General features: G+C 37.6%; 1 protein-coding gene across 4 annotated transcripts in view; it reads right to left on the bottom strand.

Annotated features, from left to right (window-relative positions):
• LOC139452190 (prominin-1-like) overlaps positions 1-24,529 on the bottom strand; it is a 508,194-nt gene that overhangs the window by 299,033 nt on the left and 184,632 nt on the right. For all 4 annotated transcript variants that reach the window (XR_011652352.1, XM_071233561.1, XM_071233559.1 and 1 more), the window contains 3 exons: positions 14,477-14,559; positions 10,509-10,661; positions 7,813-7,945 (listed from right to left, as the gene is read on the bottom strand). Coding sequence is in view for 3 of the 4 variants with exons in the window: in XM_071233561.1 (XP_071089662.1) it covers positions 7,813-7,945; positions 10,509-10,661; positions 14,477-14,559 (369 nt within the window). In the remaining variant the exon portion in view is untranslated. The remainder of the gene's footprint in view (positions 1-7,812; positions 7,946-10,508; positions 10,662-14,476; positions 14,560-24,529) is intronic.

The raw sequence follows: 24,529 nt of genomic DNA, 5'->3' as shown, positions 1-24,529 counted from the left end.
GCTAGTGTGGTGGTTTTAGCTATGTTTGGGTCAGTTTGTTTATTTATTTGGCCAGCTAGTGTTGTGTCTATTTTGGGTATTTTAAGTTTAGGGGTGAAGATATTTGATTGTTTGCAGTTTTGTTTCAGATTTTAATTTGGTGTTCATTTAGGTAGTTTGTTATTCTTTGGGATATTGGGTTAAGTAAGGGGTGTTTACGAGCTAGAGCTTGGTTTTTGCGGCTGATATTTTGGTTTATTAAGTTTTGGATTAGAGGGTTTGATTGGGACGTGGCCCAGAAATTTAAGCTTAGCTGTTCCCTGCATAGACTTAGTGGCATTTCTCCTGTTAAGGCCTGAAGTGAAGTGTAGGAGGTGCCATGTTGGGTGCGTGTAATTACTTTGAGAGCCTGATATTGTATTGAGTCAAGTTTTTTAGAGAGAGAGTTGTTTAGGGTGTTGTATATGGCGCAGCCAAAGTCTAGTTTTGATCTAATTAGTGATATGTAGAGTGAGAGGAGGGTATCTTTGGAGGCTCCCCAGTTTGAGCCAGTTAGGCATCTTAGGGTGTTTAGGTCTTTACTGCATTTAGTTGTTAGGTTTTGGATGTGAGCATCCCAGGTGAGATGTTCATCGAAAATAAGTCCTAAGAATTTGGTTTGTTTTTGAAATTTGATTGTTTGGTTGTTTAGCTGGAGGATTGGGGAGGCGGGTTTCATGTTTTTATGTTTGAATACTATTCCTGTGTTTTTTTCTGAGTTAAGGGAGAAGCCCCATTTGTCAGCCCATTGTTGTATTTTATTAAGAGATTTTTGGAGTAAATTTTGGGCCATTTTAATGCTTTTAGTGCGGATCCAGAGGGCTCCATCATCCGCTAATTTGGATGTGTTTATTTTAGGGGATAGGCCCTCGAAGAGATCGTTTATCATTATATTAAATAGTGTGGGGCTGAGGATACTGCCCTGGGGAGTGCCATTTTCTAGGGGACACTGGTCCGATAGAGTATGGTCTATCCCCACTGTTATTTTACGTTCGTTTAGAAAGTCCTGAATGTAGTTTATTATTTGTCCTTTTCGTCCTATTTTTTTAAGTTTATGTATTAGCCCGTTGTGCCAAACCATGTCAAATGTTTTGGAGAAATCCAGAAAGATGCCTGTTGTGTATTGTTTGTTGAGTTGTCCTGTCTTGATGTCCTGTTCTAGTCGGGCGAGATTATCTAAGGTTGAGCGGCCAGGAGTGAAACCGCTTTGATCTGTGTTTATGATGTTATTTTGAGTTAAGTAGTGTTGTAGTCTATTTTTGGCCACAGATTCCATTACTTTACATAGGTTTGAGGTTAGGGATATTGGTCTATAAGAATTTGCCTGGTTAGTTGGTTTATCGGGTTTAATGATAGGGATGACTAGTGCCTGTTTCCAGGGAGTAGGTACCTGTCCGTTTTGATAGATAAGGTTATATAGTTTAAGTAGTGCTTGGAGTAGGTTGGGGGGGAGTTTTTTGATTATTTGGTAGGATGTTAGGTCTAGTCCTGGGGCAGTTCCCTTTTTCCTATTTTGGAGTATGTACTGGAGTTCTTCCATTGAGTAAGGTTGGTTTATTTCGAGGTTATCATTATTTGGTTCTTTAGTAGGTTTGGCTTCTGCTTTAAGTTTTTGCTGGAATTTTTCGCTGAAGTTATTGTTGCTGCTTATGGCCGAGAAGTGGTTTGCTAGGTTATTTGCCTTTTCGGTAGGGTTGGTTGAATTGTTTATGTTGGGTGGTTTTTTGTGACGTTTTAAGCCTCTAATGGCGTGGATTTTTCGCCAGACTGTTCTGGCATCTGTGCGATTATTTACTCCTTCACAAAATAATTTCCAATCTTTAGTTTTAGCTATTTTGACTAGTTTTTGGACCTTGTGGTTTAGTTCGTGAGCTACCATTATATGGTTATGGTCGCGTTTGGCTCTATTGAAGGCTGTTTTACGTTTGTGTCTAGTTTGTTCTATTTCCTCGTTCCACCATGGTACCAAGGGTTTGCCTACGTTATTTGTTTTATAAGGTATTGATGCTTTGGCTGCGTTGATTATGTAGTCTGTTAGGTTTTTGCAGTAGATTTCTGGGTCCTTATTTTCTAGTTTGGTTAGGTTGGCTTGGTTGCAGATATCCTGAAATTTGTCCCAGTTAGCTTGGATATAGTTGAATTTTGGTTCTAGGTTTTCTGTTTGGGTAGGAACGTTTGTATTGCCTATGGTAATGTTTATAGGGAAGTGGTCACTACCTAGTGGGGCGTCGTGAACTTCCCATTGAGTACTTTGGGCCAGATCTGGGGTGCATATGGTTAGGTCGATAGCCGACATTTTATGATTTTTCTTATCGTATCTAGTTGGTTGGTCATTGTTTAGGAGTACAAGGTTATTTGTTTCTATCCATTCAGAGATTAGTTTGCCATGATTATCTATTTTTTCATCTATGCTCCAGGTGGGGTGGTGAGCGTTAAAGTCTCCTAGGAATATAGTTGATTTATTGCTTATTTGGAGTAATTTGTTTAGGTCCTCAGCTTGAATTTTTTGTTCTGCCCAGTGGTTTATGTTAATGATGTTTATTTTTTGGTTTTTGAGAGTTATTTGGATGCCGTTTGCTTCTAGGTTTGGTGTGTTTATTTTGATTTCTTCATAGTTAATGTCTTCTCTGATTAGTATTATTAATCCTCCTGCGGCTCTAGCAGTTTTAGGTTTGGCTCGGTCTGTTCTAACTGAGGTGTAGTTTGGTAGAGTAAATTTAGATTTTTTTGAGAATTTGGTTTCTTGGATGCAGGCAATGTGCGGACCCTTATCTTGTTTAAATTTTGCTTTTAGTTCGTGGCCGTGGGAATTAAGTCCATTGGCATTCCACTGAAATATGTTTAGGCCTTCCATTATTTGGGCTTTTAGTGTTTGGAGGTTAGGTTTGATTTAGGCTAGGGGTTTTTACTTGGTTGAGGTAGGGCTAACTAATTCAAGGCCTATGCTGAAGAATTCGTAGGTAAGGGTTGTCAGTTTAAGCTTATTTGCTACGGTGTAGAAAGCTTTAGTGCTAGCGTTTGGGTTTATTTCCTTTAGCATGTATGCGAGAAGGATGGTTAAGTTGTTTAGTTTGTTGTTTGACATTTGCTGAGGCCTGCGTTTAAAGATTTTTTGGGGGGGTTGAGAGAGTTCTTTCGTTTATGTCTTCCTCGGAGTTGCATTCGTATTCGTATTCTCCTGTGAGTTATCACTGCTGGGGTCAAGTGTTCTACCCACCTGTGTCAAACTTGTTGACACATTCTCCGCAAACCCATCAGTGAATTGTTGTTGGTTCAATTATTTTATTGTCTTTCAACTTTCTTAATGCCAGTCAACAGAGTAATATCAGCGTTAGAAACTGGTGCTAGTCCTCTAGTCCTTACCAAATAGTAAAGATATCCTAAGGACTGAAGAAATTGGCCCATTTTAAGGATTTTGCTATATGTTATCATTATAAGGACTTGTGGACAAAAACTGTTAATTTCTAACCCTGAACATATAAACATTGTGTTGCTTTTTGGAAAATACTGTTTATTGTTCTGACAGAAGTGCTCTATTCAGTGCTAATAAGCGGTGCTATTTGCTGTTTGATTGGATTAAGGTAAGGTTGGATTAAGATAAGGATATGTATCATTCCACCGGGGATGGGGTGGTGGGAGTCGCATTGATATTGAGTTGCACTTTTGGCTCAGGGTCAGCAGTCGTATTAATTTGGAGACGCAATAATTTCCAGATTTACAGTATGTATAGACCGTTGAGCTCTAGTTTATGACAAAATCCTAAGGCCGTATGCCCAATGACAAAGGGCAGATAAGTAAAAGACAAGTAATTTTTGAAGAGTAATTTTGCCTTATTGCTCTGCAACTGCTTGTCTGATTACTTTCGAACTGTGCATGTGTCTGCTGCTTTATGTGTTTTTCACGTTGTTTGGCAGCAATATTGAATTAAGGTTTTCACAGAGTGTTTTTCAAATGTCTTCAAATACATAATCTCTTGAATCCACAAAATGAACTGAAAGTATTGAAAGTTTATATCAAGTTATTGTGTAATATGGACCTAATTTTTAGTACTTTGTTGCAATCTAAAAGTAACACTGCTTGGTGGTTATATTTGATATACTCAGAAACCAGATTTGAGTACAAATACTGAAGGAAGCACCCCAGAAATATACAATTTACCCCAATTCACTGGCTCTCCAGAGACCCAACAGCAATAGCCAGTCTTGTTGCACATGTCTTCGGCATTATGAGCATAATGTATACTATGCTTGAAGATCAGGGTTAGAATTAGTCTTCAGCAACCCATGTTGACTATGCTTGTTGTAAGAGGCTACTAACGGGATTGTGTTGTCAGGCTCGCTGACTTGGTTCTTCATTTCCCAATTACTAATAGCTACGGTACCTTACTTTTGACAACATTGTTAAAAGCAAACCATATGAGGATTTGAACATGGTCAAGGTCGGAAATGGGTTTAGAACATCCTGGGACATAAGTGCGTAACTTTGACGACGTTGGTACAAGTAAACCCTTCCAGAATTCAAACTTGTTGGTTGAGGTCTGATTTGTTTGTTTGTTGTTTAACGCCACAGCAATATTCCAGCTATATGACCGCAGTCTGTAAATAATCCAGTCTCGTCCAGACAATCAAGTGATTAACATCATGAGCATTGTTCCACACAATTGGGATAGGATGACATGCCTCAACCAAGTCAGGGAGCCTGACCACCAGATCCCATTAGTCGTCTTTTACAGAAAGCATGGGTTGCTGAAGACCTATTCTACCCCGGAAATGGGTTTAGCACACAGGGACAAACCTGCACACGTCAATTATGTAGCGGCGATATACCGCAAGCAGTGCCTTACTTTTGACAGCAATGGACGAGGACTGAAATGGGTTAAGAACACCCAAAGATGTTCTGGCACACACCAATTTCGTCAAAATGGACCAGTGAAATATCAAATGATTAATTACACTATATCATACTCATTCGTCAAAATGGACCAGTGAAATATCAAATGATTAATTACACTATATCATACTCATTCGTCAAAATGGACCAGTGAAATATCAAATGATTAATTACACTATATCATACTCATTCGTCAAAATGGACCAGTGAAATATCAAATGATTAATTACACTATATCATACTCATTCGTCAAAATGGACCAGTGAAATATCAAATGATTAATTACACTATATCATACTCATTTGTCAAAATGGACCAGTGAAATATCAAATGATTAATTACACTATATCATACTCATTCGTCAAAATGGATCAGTGAAAAATCAAATGATTAATTACACTATATCGTACTCATGTGCAGTGTATTTATAAAGTGGAGTAAAGTAGGCTGGAACTAAATGACTTTGAATTGTAGTATAAGAAATGATGGTGCCCGACATCATTGCTCGCAGCTATATTCATTATTTTTTATTATTCCAGTGTTTTTCAGGTAAAGGACTTGAAGAACCTCTATCATATGTTGCTTTGGTTGCTGAAGAATCTCTGTTCTTGGTCATATGTGAAAATATCATAGCAATGCAACCAATAGCCCGGGTCCTGGCAAACCCAGAACACTTATCCTTTCAACTATTGAGACAATGACAATGCGACCTCTGCTGTGTATTACTGATCCGCTCTAGGGTCAAAAATATGTTCTTGCTTGCTCTGTTTCTAGAATCTGTTCAGTGTTTCTTGATCTCAAATACACTGTATTTTAAACACCTGTAACTCGACTTTGATTGTTGATTGTCATGTCTAATTGTAGCCACATAGCTTTGGAGACTACGGAGAGACAAAATAAAACATAACTCATGTATAACAACATCTTTTAACAACCTATTGTTCCTCAGCAGATCATCCAATAACTGTCAGACTTGGCACTTTTTAGTAATTTCATATCCAAATAGATAATCAAATGCATTTGCAACTCCTACGTATTTGATTTCCATATGTCCTACACACACCAAATTGTGATCTAACTTGGTTTGAAAATGTCGCATCCACAACTCCTATGTTTGATTTCCAAACATCCTACACACACCAAAATGTGATCTAACATGGTTTGAAAATGTCACATCCCCAACTCCTATGTTTGATTTCCATATGTCCTACACACACCAAACTGTGATCTGACATGGTTTGAAAATGTCACATCCCCTACTCCTATGTTTGATTTCCATATGTCCTACACACACCAAACTGTGATCTAACATGGTTTGAAAATGTCACATCCCTAACTCCTATGTTTGATTTCAATATGTCCTACACACACCAAACTGTGATCTGACATGGTTTGAAAATGTCACATCCCCAACTCCTATGTTTGATTTCCATATGTCCTACACACACCAAACTGTGATCTGACATGGTTTGAAAATGTCACATCCCCAACTCCTATGTTTGATTTCCATATGTCCTACACACACCAAACTGTGATCTGACATGGTTTGAAAATGTCACATCCCCAACTCCTATGTTTGATTTCAATATGTCCTACACACACCAAACTGTGATCTGACATGGTTTGAAAATGTCACATCCCCAACTCCTATGTTTGATTTCCATATGTCCTACACACACCAAACTGTGATCTGACATGGTTTGAAAATGTCACATCCCCAACTCCTATGTTTGATTTCCATATGTCCTACACACACCAAACTGTGATCTGACATGGTTTGAAAATGTCACTTTGTGGTAAGACAAAGAGATTTTACACCGCTTCAATGTCTTCAGAAACTTACTTTTCAACTCTTACTTTCAACTGTTCTTTATAGAAAACATTCACACTTGGTATTACATATCAATAGTGTTTGGTGCACATGTTTTGTTCTTGGGTGCATGTGAAAACTAAAGCCGCTTGCCTTTCAGTTACATCTTAACATTCATACTGTAAAGATACTGAAAGAAGCGTCTCAGGTACAAATAAGCCCCGTTTGCTGTCTTTTTGTCAAAGCTGGAGTTATGGAGCTTGTTGTCTGGAAAGCTTTTTTCAATAGATACTTCTAGATTTAGTAGCATACCCCATGACGTCTGTCTCTTGTTCTCTGGAGAACTACGTGTTCGATTTTCCCGCCATGCTAGAGATTACTGCTTTCAGTTGTGGCCGAGAGACAGTACTGCATAATCCTAGTGGATTATGTCTGTAGGAGCGGACTATAGAAATCTAGAGTGTGTGCGCATCATTACAAGATATGGAGTCGGCTACCATTAAAATTGTATGAGTGCAAGGGCTGTTTGAATCTACAGTTGTGGTCATTAATCATAACCAGTACGTTTTTGGATAGTCAGTATGTTAGGCAATATAAAGATATCAACTTTTTCATCACAAACATACAGGAAATCTGAAAAACATCACGTCACTCAGACAGCAGTCATATGCATAGAACACACTAAGTTGGCTATATGTATCAACATTGTTTGTTGCACATTGTTTTTATTCTTTGAGTTTCAGTTGTTTGTTATTACTCTCATGCAGTAAAAATACTAAAAGAAGTGTCTCATAAATATACGATTAACCCCTATTTGTATCTTTTCTGTTGATGCTAGAGCCATGAAGAGTGTTGTCAGGTGGACATGTGGTATAGGTATATGGATTTAAACTAGTATGTGATCTTTGTGTGAATTAAGCGAGATACAGTTTTGTACATACTGCTGGTGGCAGCAGAACATACAAAAGAAATATATTTACAATAACACTCGTAACTTCATGGCCAGAGATAATAATTATTATCAATATCATGAAATATTATAGCCCATTATTACTGCCCTTCAGCAACATAAAGTTTTGTAACTGTACACAAACCTTGGTGAAGATGGTAAGCTCAGGATCCGAAAGAGGCTGACACACAAATCGCTCTAATGGTGCTCCTATTGTGAAGGTTAGGGTTGTTAGCAGCATCAACAGCCAGGAAAACATGAAGATTAAGCCAACAGACCTGAGGACAATAGACAAGAAATACTTTGGAATGTGTTCATAACTGTGGCATCTGTTTGTATGTGCTGCAGCAAGTGAAGTCATGAAAGCTACCTTGGACTATCTTTTTCCTGACTGGTTATGTACGATCTGTGCTTTGTTTACACATGTAAGATACAAATTAAAGTTCTACTTATCATGCATTACTCCTTACGACAAAGAAGACAGCGCCTCACAATGTTCCTGGGCGAGAAAAAAAGAGCTGTTTCCATCTCTAGTTCACCTTTGCAGGACCCACTGTAATGCGACAGATCATGACGTCACAACCAATTCACATTCCTGCTTGTTTCCTCCATTTGAATTTGCATTATTTTATTTACCTCCTTGTGAGGTAGTCATTATTGTTTACAATTCTTGGCTTGGTATTAATATTTTCTTATGTGTGTTTAAATACCTTTAGTTTCATTAGAGTTTCACATTTGAATTTTCGCATTTTAAAATGTAGCTGATTAAAAACTTTGTGTTTATCATCGGTTTGTACTAGTATACTTTAAATACACTTTTAAGTATGCTTGCGCGATGCACTTATTGTCATGGCAAAAATCTACTAAAGATCCTCAACTATGTTACTTGGACTGAATTCAAGTATGCACTCCAAATCTTATATGCAATTTTTGCTCGCCCCTCTCTCAGCCAAGTTTCTCCATTTATAGACAAGTCACGCACAAAAATATTCTACAGCAGTCCCATCATGTTGCGAGTCACATGACGCTTCCAGACACCATTCCCCAGTTATCACCACTCAACCTTTGTCATCTTGTGGAGCGTTTGCGATGGTTCTCATGACTGCTGACGTTCATTTACATTCGCTTACTACGGCTTTTGACTCGATTGTGCGTATTGCACCTGTCTATTTTTCAAGTGTCAATGGCCTCCACAGTGACAGTCCCAGCAACGCCTGCACACGCACGGGTTGGTGCCAGCTCAAGCCACAATCCCGTCTCATCCTACGGGCATTTCATCACAAGGGCTTGCACCGAGGGCAGCGTCTAGCTTCTAGAGTAAGAGCTACACACCAAAGTAGAAGTCGTTAACCTTCGAGGAGAGCGCATGACCACCATTCTGATTCATCGGAGGTATCAGGCGGCAAGGAGTTTGAAACCTGTTTGATGTCACGTGTCTTTGTAACAATCTAATATTTTAAGATATATATATAGTTTCGGGATATTATAACCCGTGTTCGTTTCTCAACTGATCACTTAGTTTGTTTCAGGTGTTTCACATAGGTGTCAAGTCTCATTGGTCAGCTAAAATACCATACGTGATAACTATTTTCATGATGTCCACAGTTCTTGAAATATATTCATTGAGTTAGATAACAATGAGCAATCAATCAACGCATTACCTGTATGTATTATTGGTTAATCTTTTCAACAAAGTATGTTGTTTTTACATTGGCACTTCATGCCCATATGAGTGTACTCCTGCCTTCGTAAACCTACGCATACAAACACTTACTTTTGACATATCCACTGTGCAAAATAACAGTGATTAATCAATCAATATAATTTCTGTTGATCCTTTGATGGCGAGGAATGATCCGTTGATTCGCAAAAAAGTAAATCAACTGATCACTCCTCTTGCTAGGTTGCCACGTGCATATACACACATTTCACCTCACTTCAAACCTGGATTCAGATTAGATAATTACCCTAGACACAAGAAATGCCAAATGGGAACTTTGTCAGGTAATCTGAGTGGTACTACCACTAATTATACCTGTAATGAATTCATTAACTGAGCATCAAGTGAATGACAAAAAATACACAGGTGTATGATTATACAGCAGTAGAAACTAACATGTTCAGTCCACTAGTCCTTACAATGATAACATGTAGCAAAGCCCTAAGAAATGATAAATTTTTACTAGTCCTTATGATACCTCAACTACCCGGTATTGGGCAGTTTGGCAAGGACTACAGGACTAGTACCAATTTCTAACGCTGTTATACCAGGAAACATGGATGACAACAAGAGATAACAATCGTATTATCCTCGCAATCCAAAATCTGAAAATGTTTTCACTGCATGGATTCTATTTTTTTAATTATTAAACTATAACCATCAGGGGTATTTCCAAATAACAACATCTGATGAGCTTCCATCGTTCTTTTTTTCTGTTTGTTTAGGATGAAAAAATTAATTAACATGCGCCCTTTGTCGAAATCTTCATAGATCACGGGTAATCAATCAGTGTTCAAAAATGGGTCAAACAAATATTGCCTCCAAGTTTATTTAGCTGTCCTTGCAGACTGTAGCCCAGTCTCTTGTCACGGTCAGCGAGCATGGCAGCAAGTGAGCCCTAGCGGGTGGTGTTAGAAAGCCAAGAAGAAGCCAGAGATTAGTGCCCTTTTAACATCTAATTTAGAATCAGGAAACATATTTGAAATTCACAAAATATTTGTTTGTAATAGGTTTTTTTTAAGGCAGTACTTATTCTCTACAACAGGTGCCCACCTTGAATCAGGCAAAATATTACGTATATTATTACACCAAAATGTTAATAAAAAGGTTTTCTTGCTTACCCCATTAGCAGATTTCCTCCACAATTAGAGAGACAACCTCGTTCTGTGGGAAGGTTGGATGCACTGCTGCCACATACACCACAAGTTAGGCCAAGGAATAAGAGTAACACTATGAGCAGTATGACTGAAGTCAGACCAATTCCTGCATACCACCTGAAAAACAGTCATCACATATACCTACAACCATCCACAAGACGAACAAAGGCTCAACTGGAAGTATGTTGTGGCAAACATACCACCTTTTGAGACACAGAGACAGAGACTGCTGACCCCACACCAATAATTGTGTGTCCACTCAGTTTTTAGACTTTTCCCCTTCTGCTGATGAGTTGGCAAAGACATTCAGTGGGTCGTGTTATCCATCAACTTGAAAAATGTGGGTAACACACATTTCCAGTCAGGTAATCAATCATAATCAAGCTAAGCATCATAAGGTGTTTCATTATTCATTTTTTAAATTGGTTTATAGAAATGAAGAAAGTAGAAAAAAACTTAAAATTCTCAGGTTTTTTTTATTACCGCAGTCTGAAAACACCATTTAGCAATGAAATATATCAAAAATTGTTTTCATGCCTGTCCCAACAATAAATTGTTCATGACACAAAATGTGCACATACTTTGCGACAGGGGCAGGACCTATGTAACCTAGGCCAGTTCTATGCTATTGTAGTAGTATGGGGGTACCGCCGCAACTCCCACTGGACCAGGCAAAGACCCTGACAATGCTTCTATGGGGGTCTTAAGTTTATGCGAATTATGTGATGAGGATCATTAGTTTGTCATGTATGGTGCCAATGGTGAGTTCTGACAACACGAAACAAAACTCATCAGATATCTTGTAATCAGCAAGTGCTGTTGAGGTATGATCCTCTAAGGCTATTTAACTTTGCTCCAGCCTACACACAAATACTATCATGTTTTAGTGCTTTCTTTTGCATCTTATGAGAATAAATTTAAGAGCTATTCCTCCCAGTCCAGAGTTCCATCTGCTATTTCCATACCAAGTACGATACGTGAAGCGATTATAGTTGATAATAAACCAACAACAGCCGCACCAAGCCCCATGCTAGCTGCTATAAGTGTAGTGTCAACTCTGTCAAGAGCATTCACAGCTCTGCGGTACTTTTTATATGATCCAATTCTAGAATCACGTTCTTTCTCTATTTGATGTTTTATTTCACTTATTTTATGTAATCGAAATCCATCAACAGTATCCATCTTTTCAGATGCTTCATCAGATATTAACCGAAAATAAAAAATATTATATCATACAAGTCTTTAAATGATTGATTGACAATGTCTTGAGACTATACATCAACCTCATCAGATGTATATTATATGGCATAAATATCTTAGTAAGCGAAATGATCCTGGCTATAACTCGGACCCTTCAAGGCTTTTAAAATAAAAGTGCACTCTTCCTGACTGTATAAAAATACTATAATGTTGACGTTCATGTTTTCAAGCCAATTAAGACTTAAACCTGGTAAGATGCCAAGGGCATCTACTGGTTCATCCCCAAACAAGACTTCAATATAAAGTGTAGAGCTTGGATATAAACTACTCAAATATATGTCAATTTCGGATTGAACTGAAAGAAACTGAAACACTGCCACCTTGCAGGCTATTTATAGTCAGGGTGGGGCTTTGATAAGAAAGTAATATGCACTCAGACTCTTGGTTGAATAATATCACTTTCGGTTGGAGAAAATAAAGAAAATAAATGCAATTTGGGGTTCTAGTAGACCCCCACCACAGCTCTCAAGAATGACTGAAGATGAAATTTCTTGCAGGGGGAATAGTATCCGCCTGAATTACCAGCTGATAGAGCAGAAAGATTATTATTAATTATTATTTATGATAAGAATTATGAGAATCCAAAAAAACAATTAGGACCAAGAAGAGATAAAATAGGTTAACACGATGAAATATTGCAATATCAAATTTTGTGCTAATCCTATTGGATGACTGTCACATAATTATGTTGGGGCATGTAAGAGAAATGGAATATGATTGTGAATTACCCAAGTATTCAAGGTTGAATTAATTTCAAATAAACTCAAATTTGGAGAAAATACACCTGATTATTAACAGAATATGTATGCATTGCCATGTTAGCAAGTTAAACCCAATCTTTAAACAAGAAAACAGCATCATCACTATCCTCCCGGAATGAGTGAGTTTGGTTTAACACCTCTTTGAACAATATTCCCGTTATACCACCTTGTTGTAACCTTAATGTGATGCAATCCATGAGCACGGGTATGGTGCTGAGAAACCTAGAAAGAAAATCAGAGTGATGTGGGTTTGAACCCGACGATCATAGATTTCAGATGTGCTGAAGGGACAGAACTTGGCATCCCATAAAGCCTTAAGAAGTCATAAGCACAAGGATAGCTTCATATGTTATCTGAAAATTTTAGAAAATCTGTTCAGATTAGAAATTAATACGAATGAAAGGTCCCTTCGCTGGAATAAATAAATCATGGCACCAATTTTCGAACTCTTGATATGTTAAGATTGTCTTAGATAAGCTTGCAAAGTTTCATTCATATAACATCAGTAGATTTTGAAAAAACTTGTCCCCATTGAAGACACTTATCACTAAGTAAAAAATGTTTTGTAAGAAAGTATTTAACGGTTTTTGAGTTACGCTCCGGAAACAAACACCACCCTTATAGAACCTAAGTCCAACTTGTTATCATGGAAACATAAAGAATGAAAATTTGTAAAATTCCTAAATAGCAAAAGGCACCAGTTCAGTATGTGCCTGGTAGACATGCAAAGTTTTGTAAGAAAGTATTTAACAGTTTTTGAGTTATGCTCTGGAAATGAACACCACCCTTATAGAACCTAAGTCCAATTTGTTGCCATGGAAACGTAAAAAATAAAAATTTCTAACATTCCTAAATAGCAAAAGGCACCAGTTCATGAGTCTGATAGACATGCAAAGTTTCATAGAGAAATATTTAACGGTTTCTGAGTTATGCTCCGGAACCGATTTTGGGACACATGCACACACGGATGCACCGACGCACAGGGACGGAACCCATTTCAATATCCCCCGCCAACTTCGTTGGGGCGGAGGATAATTAACAAAAGTCTTAATAGAAAATTATTGTATGGTATGGTGCATGTTAATGAATAACGTTCAATGGTATGACATAACCATTGCTATTGCCATTATAAAATCAATTCAATACTTAAGTTATAATTTATTTTGCTCTCTTGATGTTATTGTGTGAAGAATATTATAAATGCAACTGAAGATAAACAATGGTCACTTAAACAGACAGTCCTATGCCTCAGTGAAAAAGTAATATGCACTTTTGGTTGAATAATATCATTTTGGTTGCAGAAAATCAATTCTTTTGAACCCCCCGCCACAGCTCTCACCCATCATTTCATCACAAAACCAGAGAGCGGAAGGTACCGGTACTGGGTTTGAACCCTTGCCGTGACATACCAAAAGACGTTAATAAATGGTACTTGTTGTTCCCGTCTGGCGCTGGGCATCTAGGGGCTAAAATAATGACTGTCAGCTCGGAGTCAGTATACTGTGTCTATTTTTTATCTGTCCCACAGGGAAGTGAACCCCAACCATAACATTTTTTATACCGAGACACGGGAGGTTATTGGATATGCTCTTCTTCCCAAGAGTGGTAATTCCAGTTTCTGTTGTCACAGTTCGATACCAACCAACTAATTGTTTTCACAAAAGACAAAAGAATTTGGAAAGTGTTTTGGATTGGGTTTTTTCATCCACCAACAAAAAAATCTGTAAATAAACTAATAAGAAACCTTATTACAAACTTCAAAGCTGCTGACTCCTTGCCATATTGGCAGTATTTGTCGACCTTATTCATATCTATCAACATTCTGCTATTAAGAATAACAAAATTAAAGCTTAATCTTTAAATCGTGCATTCAGAACATGAAAGAGATAGATAAATAACCATAATATTTACCTGTATCTGTCATACACTGCAACATCTCCAGTGTAGCTCTCAATCTGTGACCGCATGGAATTCAAATCAAAAGAACCAAGGGCCTTAAAAAAATTGAGAGAAAATGAAGGTATATCTGATGTAAAATTTTATCATATAATGGGTAGGCTTCTCGGCAGGATAAAGCCAACAGATAAAAACGATATCCGTTGGGGTCATAGGCGGAAGGGGGTGCAAATATCAAAGGTCAAGTAGGGACTACTTTCCGTGTTTATAAACAAACATGGCGTCGCCCTTGTCATTCAGCAATAGAGTCAGAATTAACCATCGGGAATCTGGATAAACTACAGGGATAATTGCTATCATTATCAAAAGGACAGTCTAATATACTGAAAATCAGTGTCTAACTGTGATGAGGCTAAGGCATTTTATAGGCTTTGGCAACTTTGGAGATATGAATTTCGAAACAATTTTGCGAGGGCACTAGGCCTAGCCAAGCGGGATCAGTAGCCATATCTGTGCTTGTCGACCTCTGCGGCTTGAAACCTTTTCCACAAATTAAAATAGTTGGATTTGTCCAAAATATGTTTGAATTGTTACCTTGTTTCGTTTTGTCGCTGTGTGTACATCTGATTGCACTTCTTAACATTATGACAGGACAGGCCGACTGTCAACAACGTCTCAACGTGGCCTTGACGTCTCATAGATTAGGGTTAAAGTAGCTTCCTTTTTTCCCTGACAAAGGGCAGTTACTCAAGCGGACAGAACGATGGATTGCCACAAAATGCAAGTAAAAACAATTGTTGCTTTGCGTATATGTTGCTTCGCCACTATATAAGAAACAGATATAAGTTGGAACTACATTGGCTCGCTAAATACAATGTTTATTCCTAATGCAGGATATTTACCATCCCCAAATATACTTGCGTCATAACCTCTATATATTTTGGAATTAAACGCCAGTCTGCCTTATCAAACCAGACAGGTGTTTGTGTAGCCGGGTGGTGGTGCTAACTCTGAATGAGTTATAGCCACATAAGTACCACCCAATTATTATACCCCCCTTAGATTCATTCTATACATATATACATACATGTTCATCTATTATCACCATCACTTCATTCTGTGTTCATTATATGTTCATTATATGTTGTCCTTGTCTGCAGTTGAATGTCAGCCAACTAACACCAACCTGATACCCTTTTGCAGCCTCTGTAATTTCTCCAGCTTCACCTGGACTTCCCCCTATCTATTTTTAGATATGTCCACCACTTTATGTGACTGAAGCATCTTGACTTCCTTTAAATACCTGTCAGATGCTACCTTTCTTTTGATTGGCCCTTTGGTCCACTTCTTTAACTTCCTTTCTCACCTGCCCTCCTCATGCATTCTGCATGAACTCTTTATGGAGGGAGGACTCTTGTTAACAGGTGAGAAACATTTCAATATTCTTATCTCTTTCCATCCTGCTTTAGAAACAATTATATTCATAGAAAGGGTATCATAGCTTTTCATTAAAGTAAAATATATTTCATTGCATTATTATTTAATTTGTTATATCTAAATGTTTGCCAGCTCACACCTTTTGTGTTACATTAATTGAGCACATGGTCTTCAACCATGTGCTCCCCAACATATCCCTATAAATTAATCTGTTTCCTTTTGGCTTAAATTAAATTATAACATATTCTGCATGAACTCTTTATGGAGGGAGGACTCTTGTTTACAGCTTCCCTCCCACCATCTACTACCAAAGAATAAATATCATCATCATCTTCAAGAACTGCCTCATGTTTTGACTAGCAGCCCAGTGGCTGGACACATGACACCACACCCGGCTACATTTGCATTACAAGTAAAAAAGCACAGGCATCTTTACCTTTTCATGAAATCCCCAAAACATGTGAAACATGAAGGGATAGGTGAATGTGTGTGTGTGTGTGTGTGGGGGGGGGGGGGGGGCCTTATGTTTTTAGCCCCTAAATCAGAAAAAAGGCCCACAAATAAAAAAATAAAATGAGGCATTTTAACATTGTGCTGTATGGGCAAGTGTGGGTGTACCTTTATTTTCACATAAAGGACCAATGTCAGAAAATTCCTAGAGTAAACCCTGAACATGGCATCAGGTCTATCCCCTCCCCACCACCCTCCCCACCCCCAACGGGTCAATTCCCCCTTGGTCATTTCCCCCCTCCACCCAAAAGAACCACAAAGGAAGGGTTTACTAAAAACAACAAACCAATAATAGGCTGAAATTAATTTGTTTGATAGGCATACTTAGAAGTTGATGGAAGATAAAGTAGACGTAATTTATGGATTAACTTCTATATATACTGTAAAGGCAATGTTTAGCTATAGATCCTTATACCCCTTTGTCAAGCAAGTGTCACAAATTGTGTCTACCTTGAAATTAATTTACTTGTGAATAGTCTTGGATTGGATATGGACCAGTAGATAAGGCATTGGCTTCTCATTAGTATAAATTAACATGGTTTACTACAAACAACAAACAAATTATAGGCTGAAATTGGATTAGGACCAGTATATAGCAATGCACAGGCTTCTCACTCCGTACTAATAATTATCCCATACAAAAAAATGGTCCAGTTAGTCCTACCAAGAATAAACAATGCAGTCAAATGTCCAGGCTTGTCACTCAAATATCTGGACCTTCATTGGTGTCATTCAGAAGGCCCTCAACGAAGTGCCGATGGTGCAGATGATTTCTGGTCAAACTGCCCCTCCCAACAGGAAATTCTTGTGAGACTCCTCCAAATGGTTTGCCCATGTTGAAGAAGATTTTGAGTATGTGCACATTTTAGATTTCTTGAGGGCAATTGTTCATAATCTGTCGTTTTAAAATATGAAGTCTAGAAAAAAGTGTGAAATATTAAATTATGAAATCAGGTATCATTGATAAAGCATCAATTGTTACATTATTAACATATCAAATATGAACATGTGAAAATGTTTACCTTACTTTTCCAATGTTCTTTTTGGTGGAGGGGGGAATTGACCCGGGGGCAAATGGCAGGGGAGAATAATAGGATTAGACCCGTGGCACATGCATTAATACTATTTTGGCTTTACCAAATCACGTGACAGCTGACCTCAACAATATCTAACTTTTTTCATCTTTGATCCCTAATGTTGTCAAATGCAGAAGAAATTAGTCGTATGCCTCTAGCTTATAGTTTCCAGTTTAGCTCTAATTTTATGGCACCACTTCTGGTTCAGTAAAACACATGCCCAGTGAAGTAAAACAAAGTCACATGCCTCCAGCTACGTTAAAAACAAAGTCACATGCCTCCAGCTACGTTAAAAACAAAGTCACATGCCTCCAGCTACGTTAAAAACAAACCAATAACATCCAGGTCAATGACATAACTTCCATTGGAGAAAACAAAAGTCCAACATAGTACAGTTTGAAACAAAAAATCCTATGCCAATTGACCTTTTTCACAATTCTCTTCTTCAAAGCGAGGCTGGATAGCACATGATACATATGGTGATGTCAACAGGCACGCGATTGGGATAAACTGTGACAATTTGACCATTCCAACATTTATCGTAAGTATTGAACATTATTCTTGTTCTTATCATTGACAAAATATTCTACTATTATCTGGCCTCCTTACGGATACAAATTTATCAAGTGAGTCTGGCTGTTTTGATGTGATATCAATTTCAAACATCCTGGTAACTCCCAGTGCAGTTTATAATAGCTGAACACAGACTTAATACAAATCCAACAGGATTCGTGTAAATAACAAGAGGCCCATAGGGCCTGAATCGCTCACCTGGATATTTACGCAATCATGACAAAATATACATTTGCACTGTACATGTATATAATACTGCAAATATTTCGTAATTTTGACTGTCAGCATTTAAAATGGGTGGATGGCAAATCTGACAGCATGAACAGGTATTTCTCTAGATACAAATGCAGCATAAAGATCTGAAGATTAAAGGTATTATTCTCTTCATAACAAACAAATGTATACAATGTATCTCTTCATTATTGGGTGTGGATAATATCGGTGTGCATGTTATGGTGAAGGTTCTAACTCCTTTAGGAGTGTCGGACAGATGAAAAGAAGGGCCAGTCCTGGTAGCATATGTGCATTCCTCTCATTATACTCTCAATTGTACATATGGTTATACGGTGGGGATCTTAACTGTGTCTAAGTTATAAACTCTCTTTAGCCCAGCCCCTTAGTCCGCGGATGTAGGGGTAGGGCTCAGACCCTCCATTTCTCCAATTGGAATCCCCACCATTGGACAATGCTTCCAACCAAATATGGTTGATAACTATCTCTTAGTTCCAGAGAAGTCGTTTAAAACAATAACCCCAAATTGCTCCTATTTGGTCCCGCCCCTCAGCTCGGTCAGACCCACCATTTGTACAATTTTGAATCCTTACCCCCGGAGAATGCTTCCAACCAAATATGGTTGATATCTATCTCTTAGTTCCAGAGAAGAAGTCGTTTAAAGCAATACCGCCAAATTACCCCTATTTGGCCCGCCCCTCAGCCCCTGGAGGGGTCAGCCCCAACATTTGTTGATTTTGAACCCTCACCACCGGAGAATGCTTCCAACCAAATATGGTTGATATCTATAACATAGTTCTAGAGAAGAAGTTGTTTAAAGCAATATAGCCAAATTACCCCTATTTGGCCCCGCCCCTGGGGAGGTCAGCACCTCCATTTGTACAATTTTGAATCCCCACTACCTAGGGATGCCTTCGGACCCGGGGAACTAATAATTCATTGTTTACACACCATTAACCCAAACTATTTATTTATATGTTTTAGTCAATGAGTCTGAATAACTTTGCGAGTTGTATTTGAAGGCAGCTGGGTTTTTGTCAAGTAGAAAATATTGACCTTTGACCATGTGTAGATAGATGTCAGAAACCACTTGAAATATTTATTGATCTTATTGTAAAACCTATTAAGAATTTCCAATCATAAACCAATCAGAATTTTGCATTAGTTGTGTATTTGATGTAAACTGTAATGACTCAAATACATTCCAATAAAATATTAGATCTCTAGATCTACCAGTGCTGCTGTGATTGTGAACAGTAGTTATTTAAGTTGTCAATGTTGACAGATTAGATATCATGAGGCTTACTATTTCAACTGAATCATTACATTAAGAGTGTCGAAATATCTAAGGTGAAATACTCTTTTATCTACAATTTTGTAAACAATATTTTTACCAAAATAATACTTACTTTTCTGTACCAAAATAATAATGTCTTGAAATGAACAAAACCCCAACTTATTAATGGCCAGTATATGTTCACTCTACGTGTGGTCTTTATGTAACATACAGAAACAGATAAATCTTTAACAGTCTATAAAGATATTTCAAATTCATAAACAGAGATTGAGATTATTGAAAACAAAACAAAAATTTATTGTGTAATTCCCATAATTCAACGACTACATAGTCACAAACTGGGTGGATTATGAAGCCAGATTCCCTCTTATACTGTGGGACCATCATCAGAAATGAGTGAGTGAGTGAGTGAGTTTGGTTTTACGCCGTTTTTAGCAATATTCCAGCAATATCACGGCGGGTGACACCAGAAATGGGCTTTACACATTGTACCCATGTCGGGAATCGAACCCGGGTCTTCGGCATGACCAGCGAACGCTTTAACCACAAGGCTACCCGACCGCCCCCCCCACTAGCAAGAAAGCGTGTGTACAAGGAGATTGACAGTCAACTTTACAGACTGAAGGATCAGCTATCCCAGGGTGTCAAGACACTACTCCAGTTCTTGGATGCTGTTGGCAAACTTCTGAAGATGGATTAAGGTTGTGTCTATGATATTAACTTTAACTGAACTCTAAGTGGCGAATATGTTAAAACAATGGATTTAAGGGATGGATGAATTAAAATATTGAATGAAATAAAGTAAAAGAGGGTATAAAGCATCTTGAGTCATTTCTTTTATCTATAATAAGACAAGTCCATTTTTTCATGATAGGGGTTAATTACCTGATTAACATGTGCAACCAGGTATGACATTGTTGTTTTAAGGTGTCTCACAACTGGGCTGTCTTACTAATGGGAGGAGACCCCCATGGGTATTACAATCATAACTCATTTATTCCGTTTGTTTGTTTGTTTAATTGTGAAATCCATCTGGTTTTATGTACACTAACATGTTTTGAAACTTTTAAAACAAAATAATTTCTTTTGTGCAAGCAAATACCATGTAATGTTTTCTTGATTATTAATCATATTAATTCATATTTTGGATGGTAGTACCCGCCCTGATATTGCTGGAATATTGCTAAAAGCGGCATAAAAGCATACTCACTCACTCATTGGATGGTAGTTGAGATTACTATGTGAGTGGGCAATAACATATTGTTATGATGTAATATTTGGCTATTGTTAACAATCATTAGAACTGTAGGGTTTTTTTTAAATCAAGTTAAGTGGTGTGATCATTTTCATAATATTTTGAGAAATGAAAAAATAAAAATACATGGAGGAAACTTGTCTTCCTTGTCAAATAACCATGATAGCATGTATTTATGTCATCTTGTGATCTCTCAAAAGTTAATATCAAAGTATCAACTTTTGTAAACCACAAGCTAAGATAAACATTTTATTTGACAAAACAAATACCGGTACAAGTCTTATTCATATTTTCTTTTAGATCTTCATACCTTACACAGAAAACCATAGTGCCAATGAAGCAGACTGACTCTCAGCGTGACAAAGCATAATATTTAAGTTCCTAATTTTAATAATGTTACTTATTTCACTTCAGCGAAAGCATGTTTTCAGCATCTTCAGACTAAACAAACTATATCATGATTAAATACATAATACAAATATCAAAACCTTTTTCATGTAAACAAGAGTGAATTTCTGTGTGACATTGATATAAAGAACTGTAGTACACAATGTCAGTAAATTTATGCATATGTTGTGTTGTGAATATACTGTTTGACTTTAAGACATATCAGATCAATTGATACCTTCAAGATTGTTCAAATGTTTATGGATTGTTAAATAGGAGGAATCCGGATGATTTTAGATAGCTGCATATCAGGCACTCACTAATATTCAACCATAAGATGAATCAGGATCATATTTGAACCAACACACATTATATTTGCCTGTTCTAGATATGAGAATCAATTTTAATTATTTTGTTTACAGGTTGTTCAAATTAGAATAATAGTGTTTTCTTAGTGTATTGTTATGTTTTGGAAACATAGGAAAAATAGCAATGTTTGGGGATGGTATGTCACTTTATATTTTATTACTGACAGGACAGATTGTGGGAACATTAATAATTCTCCAAGATTATATTATATTCCATTTTTGAGGTACAATTTGAGGTTGGTATGTTTATAGACCCAGGTAATATAAAACACCATTTACATGTTTGCTGGCAGATAATATTAATAGATTTTGGTAATATATGAACAATGTAAACAACATGAACACAAAGGATATGTTCTAAGCATGCTGAACTTTTTGAGAGATATCTCAAACATTTTATAACTGAAATCATATTACAATGACACAAATTTTATTTTTTTTACAGGGATTGATATTTACTGATCATTTTTTTTTATATTTTGTCTCATTCCAACAACATAATTAGTATCATTACTTTTATTTTATGTTGGTTTGTTTACCAATTGAAGTATATTCCTTTTTATCGTTTGTTATTTTATTTTATCTGTACCCATATCTGATCAAGTTATTTCCATACTATTCAGGATAATTGTATAAGTAGCTTCCTTTTATATATTTTATATATTTATTTTGACATACTAGTTATTTTGAAAGTTATTTTCATCGTAATATGTTTGGATGAAAATCACAGCAGAAAAAGTGTCTTATGTCAACTGGAGTCATGGCAAAACGTGCACTGTCACATTGTATACATATGCCAACAAGGTTTTGATAAAACATTTTCGGAATTATGTCTGTCCAAATGCACCTTTCGATTCATTTCCGGGGTCCTGACAGCAAAATGTGAATTCCAGTGCATTAAAAGCTTATTATGTCTTTCAGTGAAATGCGGGGACACAAAGTCCTCATCACATGCTCTCTGCTCCATATCAGCTGATGCGACTCATTCCGCATGGAGCTATGCTCTCCAAGACTCATTTTTTATTGAAGATGGTGATAGTGTGAAAAAGGTCAATAGTTACTTTATCAACAAAGAGTTATATGTACTTACTGTTTAATGATCTTGACCCTCAATTCCAGCCAATCACATGCTAAATTACTTCATGTTGAAAACAAGGGTTTTTGCTCTTTAAAACACAGGAGGTTGATTCAGTTCAAACAGAAGAATGGCCTTATGAGGGTCATTATCAACATTGATCCTGTTTACCAACTTTACTCATGACTTAAAATCCTTGTGAATCCAGTGCACAGATTATTCAAAAAGGAAATCAATGAAAAAAGTGAATACTGTTGCATTTTATACTAACAACTACTCCCTCTGCAAAGAAGCGTGTAGAAAACAAGTAAACTATCTCTATGCAACTAACAAACAAAATCTGTTGAATCAGTGCACATATGATAGATAACAATGTTACATAAATGACAACAGAAAAAAATATGGTGCATGTCAAGCTTACAAATTCTTCTCAACTGATCTGCTGTCTGCTTTTCATGTTGTCTGCTGCTTTGCCTCATGCACAGGAGGTGACCAGGAGAAGGGACAAATCAGTTTCCTCTCAATTTTCAAAGGGTGATTACTTTTATGTCAGGTATTAATGATTTGTTACACCACTGACAGTGGTATTTTTGTGCCTTTAATAGACTGTAACACTAGGTGATTCACAAGGTATAATGAAAATATTATAAATGAGCAATATGAATCTAGAAAAATCTAGATATTTTTTATATTTGTATGCTTATCCTGCATTACTCCTTAATGCATTTACTGCTTGTTCTTTTAAGAGAGAGCTGTGTGAGGTCTTGCTGATGAGGAAGTTGTTCCGACTGGTTGTGTGGCTAACCCTATCACACAGCTCTCATGTGACCACAGAAGCAATGATATCACGTATCATCACATAACTGCCAAAAACAGGGCATCTGAAGACATCACGGGAGAAGCAGCTCTGACATGTGGGCCACAAAGTAATGCAGGATAAGTATATGAATATAAAAATTATCTAGATTTTACTGGATTTTTAAAAATTATCCTGCATGACTCCATAGACTCAGACTCCAACCAATCACTTACAGCGAAAATGTATGCGTGATGTCCAGGTATCATTGCTTTGTTGGGCAACCACCAAAGGGACAAAGCTGTGGACACCTTCCTCGTCTTCCAAGATGGAGCAGTTGCTGTGAAGGGCTGTGGTAGAGGTGACCACCCGGATCTCATGCAGGTTGTTGGCTCTAAGAGGGTCCAGGTCAGCGACCTCATTAGCCAGAAGACTGATGGCTCGAGACCATAGGGCGATTGTGTTGCGGTTGACTTCCACCCGCGATGTCAAAGATACCGGATGAAAAGGTGGCCTCATTGTACTCGAGGATCCTTGGAGCCTCGAATGAAACATCACAACACACTCACTGGACATTGTAGAAGTTCCTGTTCAACCCCCACTATCAACACCCACTATCAAAGAGAGGGTAGAGATGGTGAAGGATCTGTCCAGCTCTTCTGGGAGTTATTGGCAATGAAGTCACAGCACAGCCAGAGATGAAAGGATCCATGTGCTCTGCGCTCTAATCTAACATGGGTGATGACCCAAATCATGTAGTTCGCTCAAACTTTCCGCTGTAGCCAGATCCAAGGGGAAGACCGTCTTCTTGGTAAGGTTGTAGTAATATGCCAAGTGGAGTGGCGCAAAGAGCTCGCCTCTCAGCAGGGTAAGCACCACGTTCAGATCAAACGCCGGGGAACTGAACTTGGCCTCCTGGTCTCCTGGACGAAAAGAGCATAACATCCGGAATCCAGAGTTCTGGAAACTTGGTCATCTTTCGATCTTCCAGAACAGCCAAGACTGAGTTAAGGGCCACAAGGTAGGTCGTGATTGGGCTGCCCTTTAGATGACACTAGTGGCA

The sequence above is a fragment of the Haliotis cracherodii genome, unplaced genomic scaffold (genome assembly GCF_022045235.1).
Source record: "Haliotis cracherodii isolate W230 unplaced genomic scaffold, xgHalCrac1.p SCAF_9, whole genome shotgun sequence".
NCBI lineage: Eukaryota > Metazoa > Mollusca > Gastropoda > Lepetellida > Haliotidae > Haliotis > Haliotis cracherodii.
Note: the sequence above shows the minus strand (reverse complement) of the source record. Positions and strands in the feature narration are given on the sequence as shown.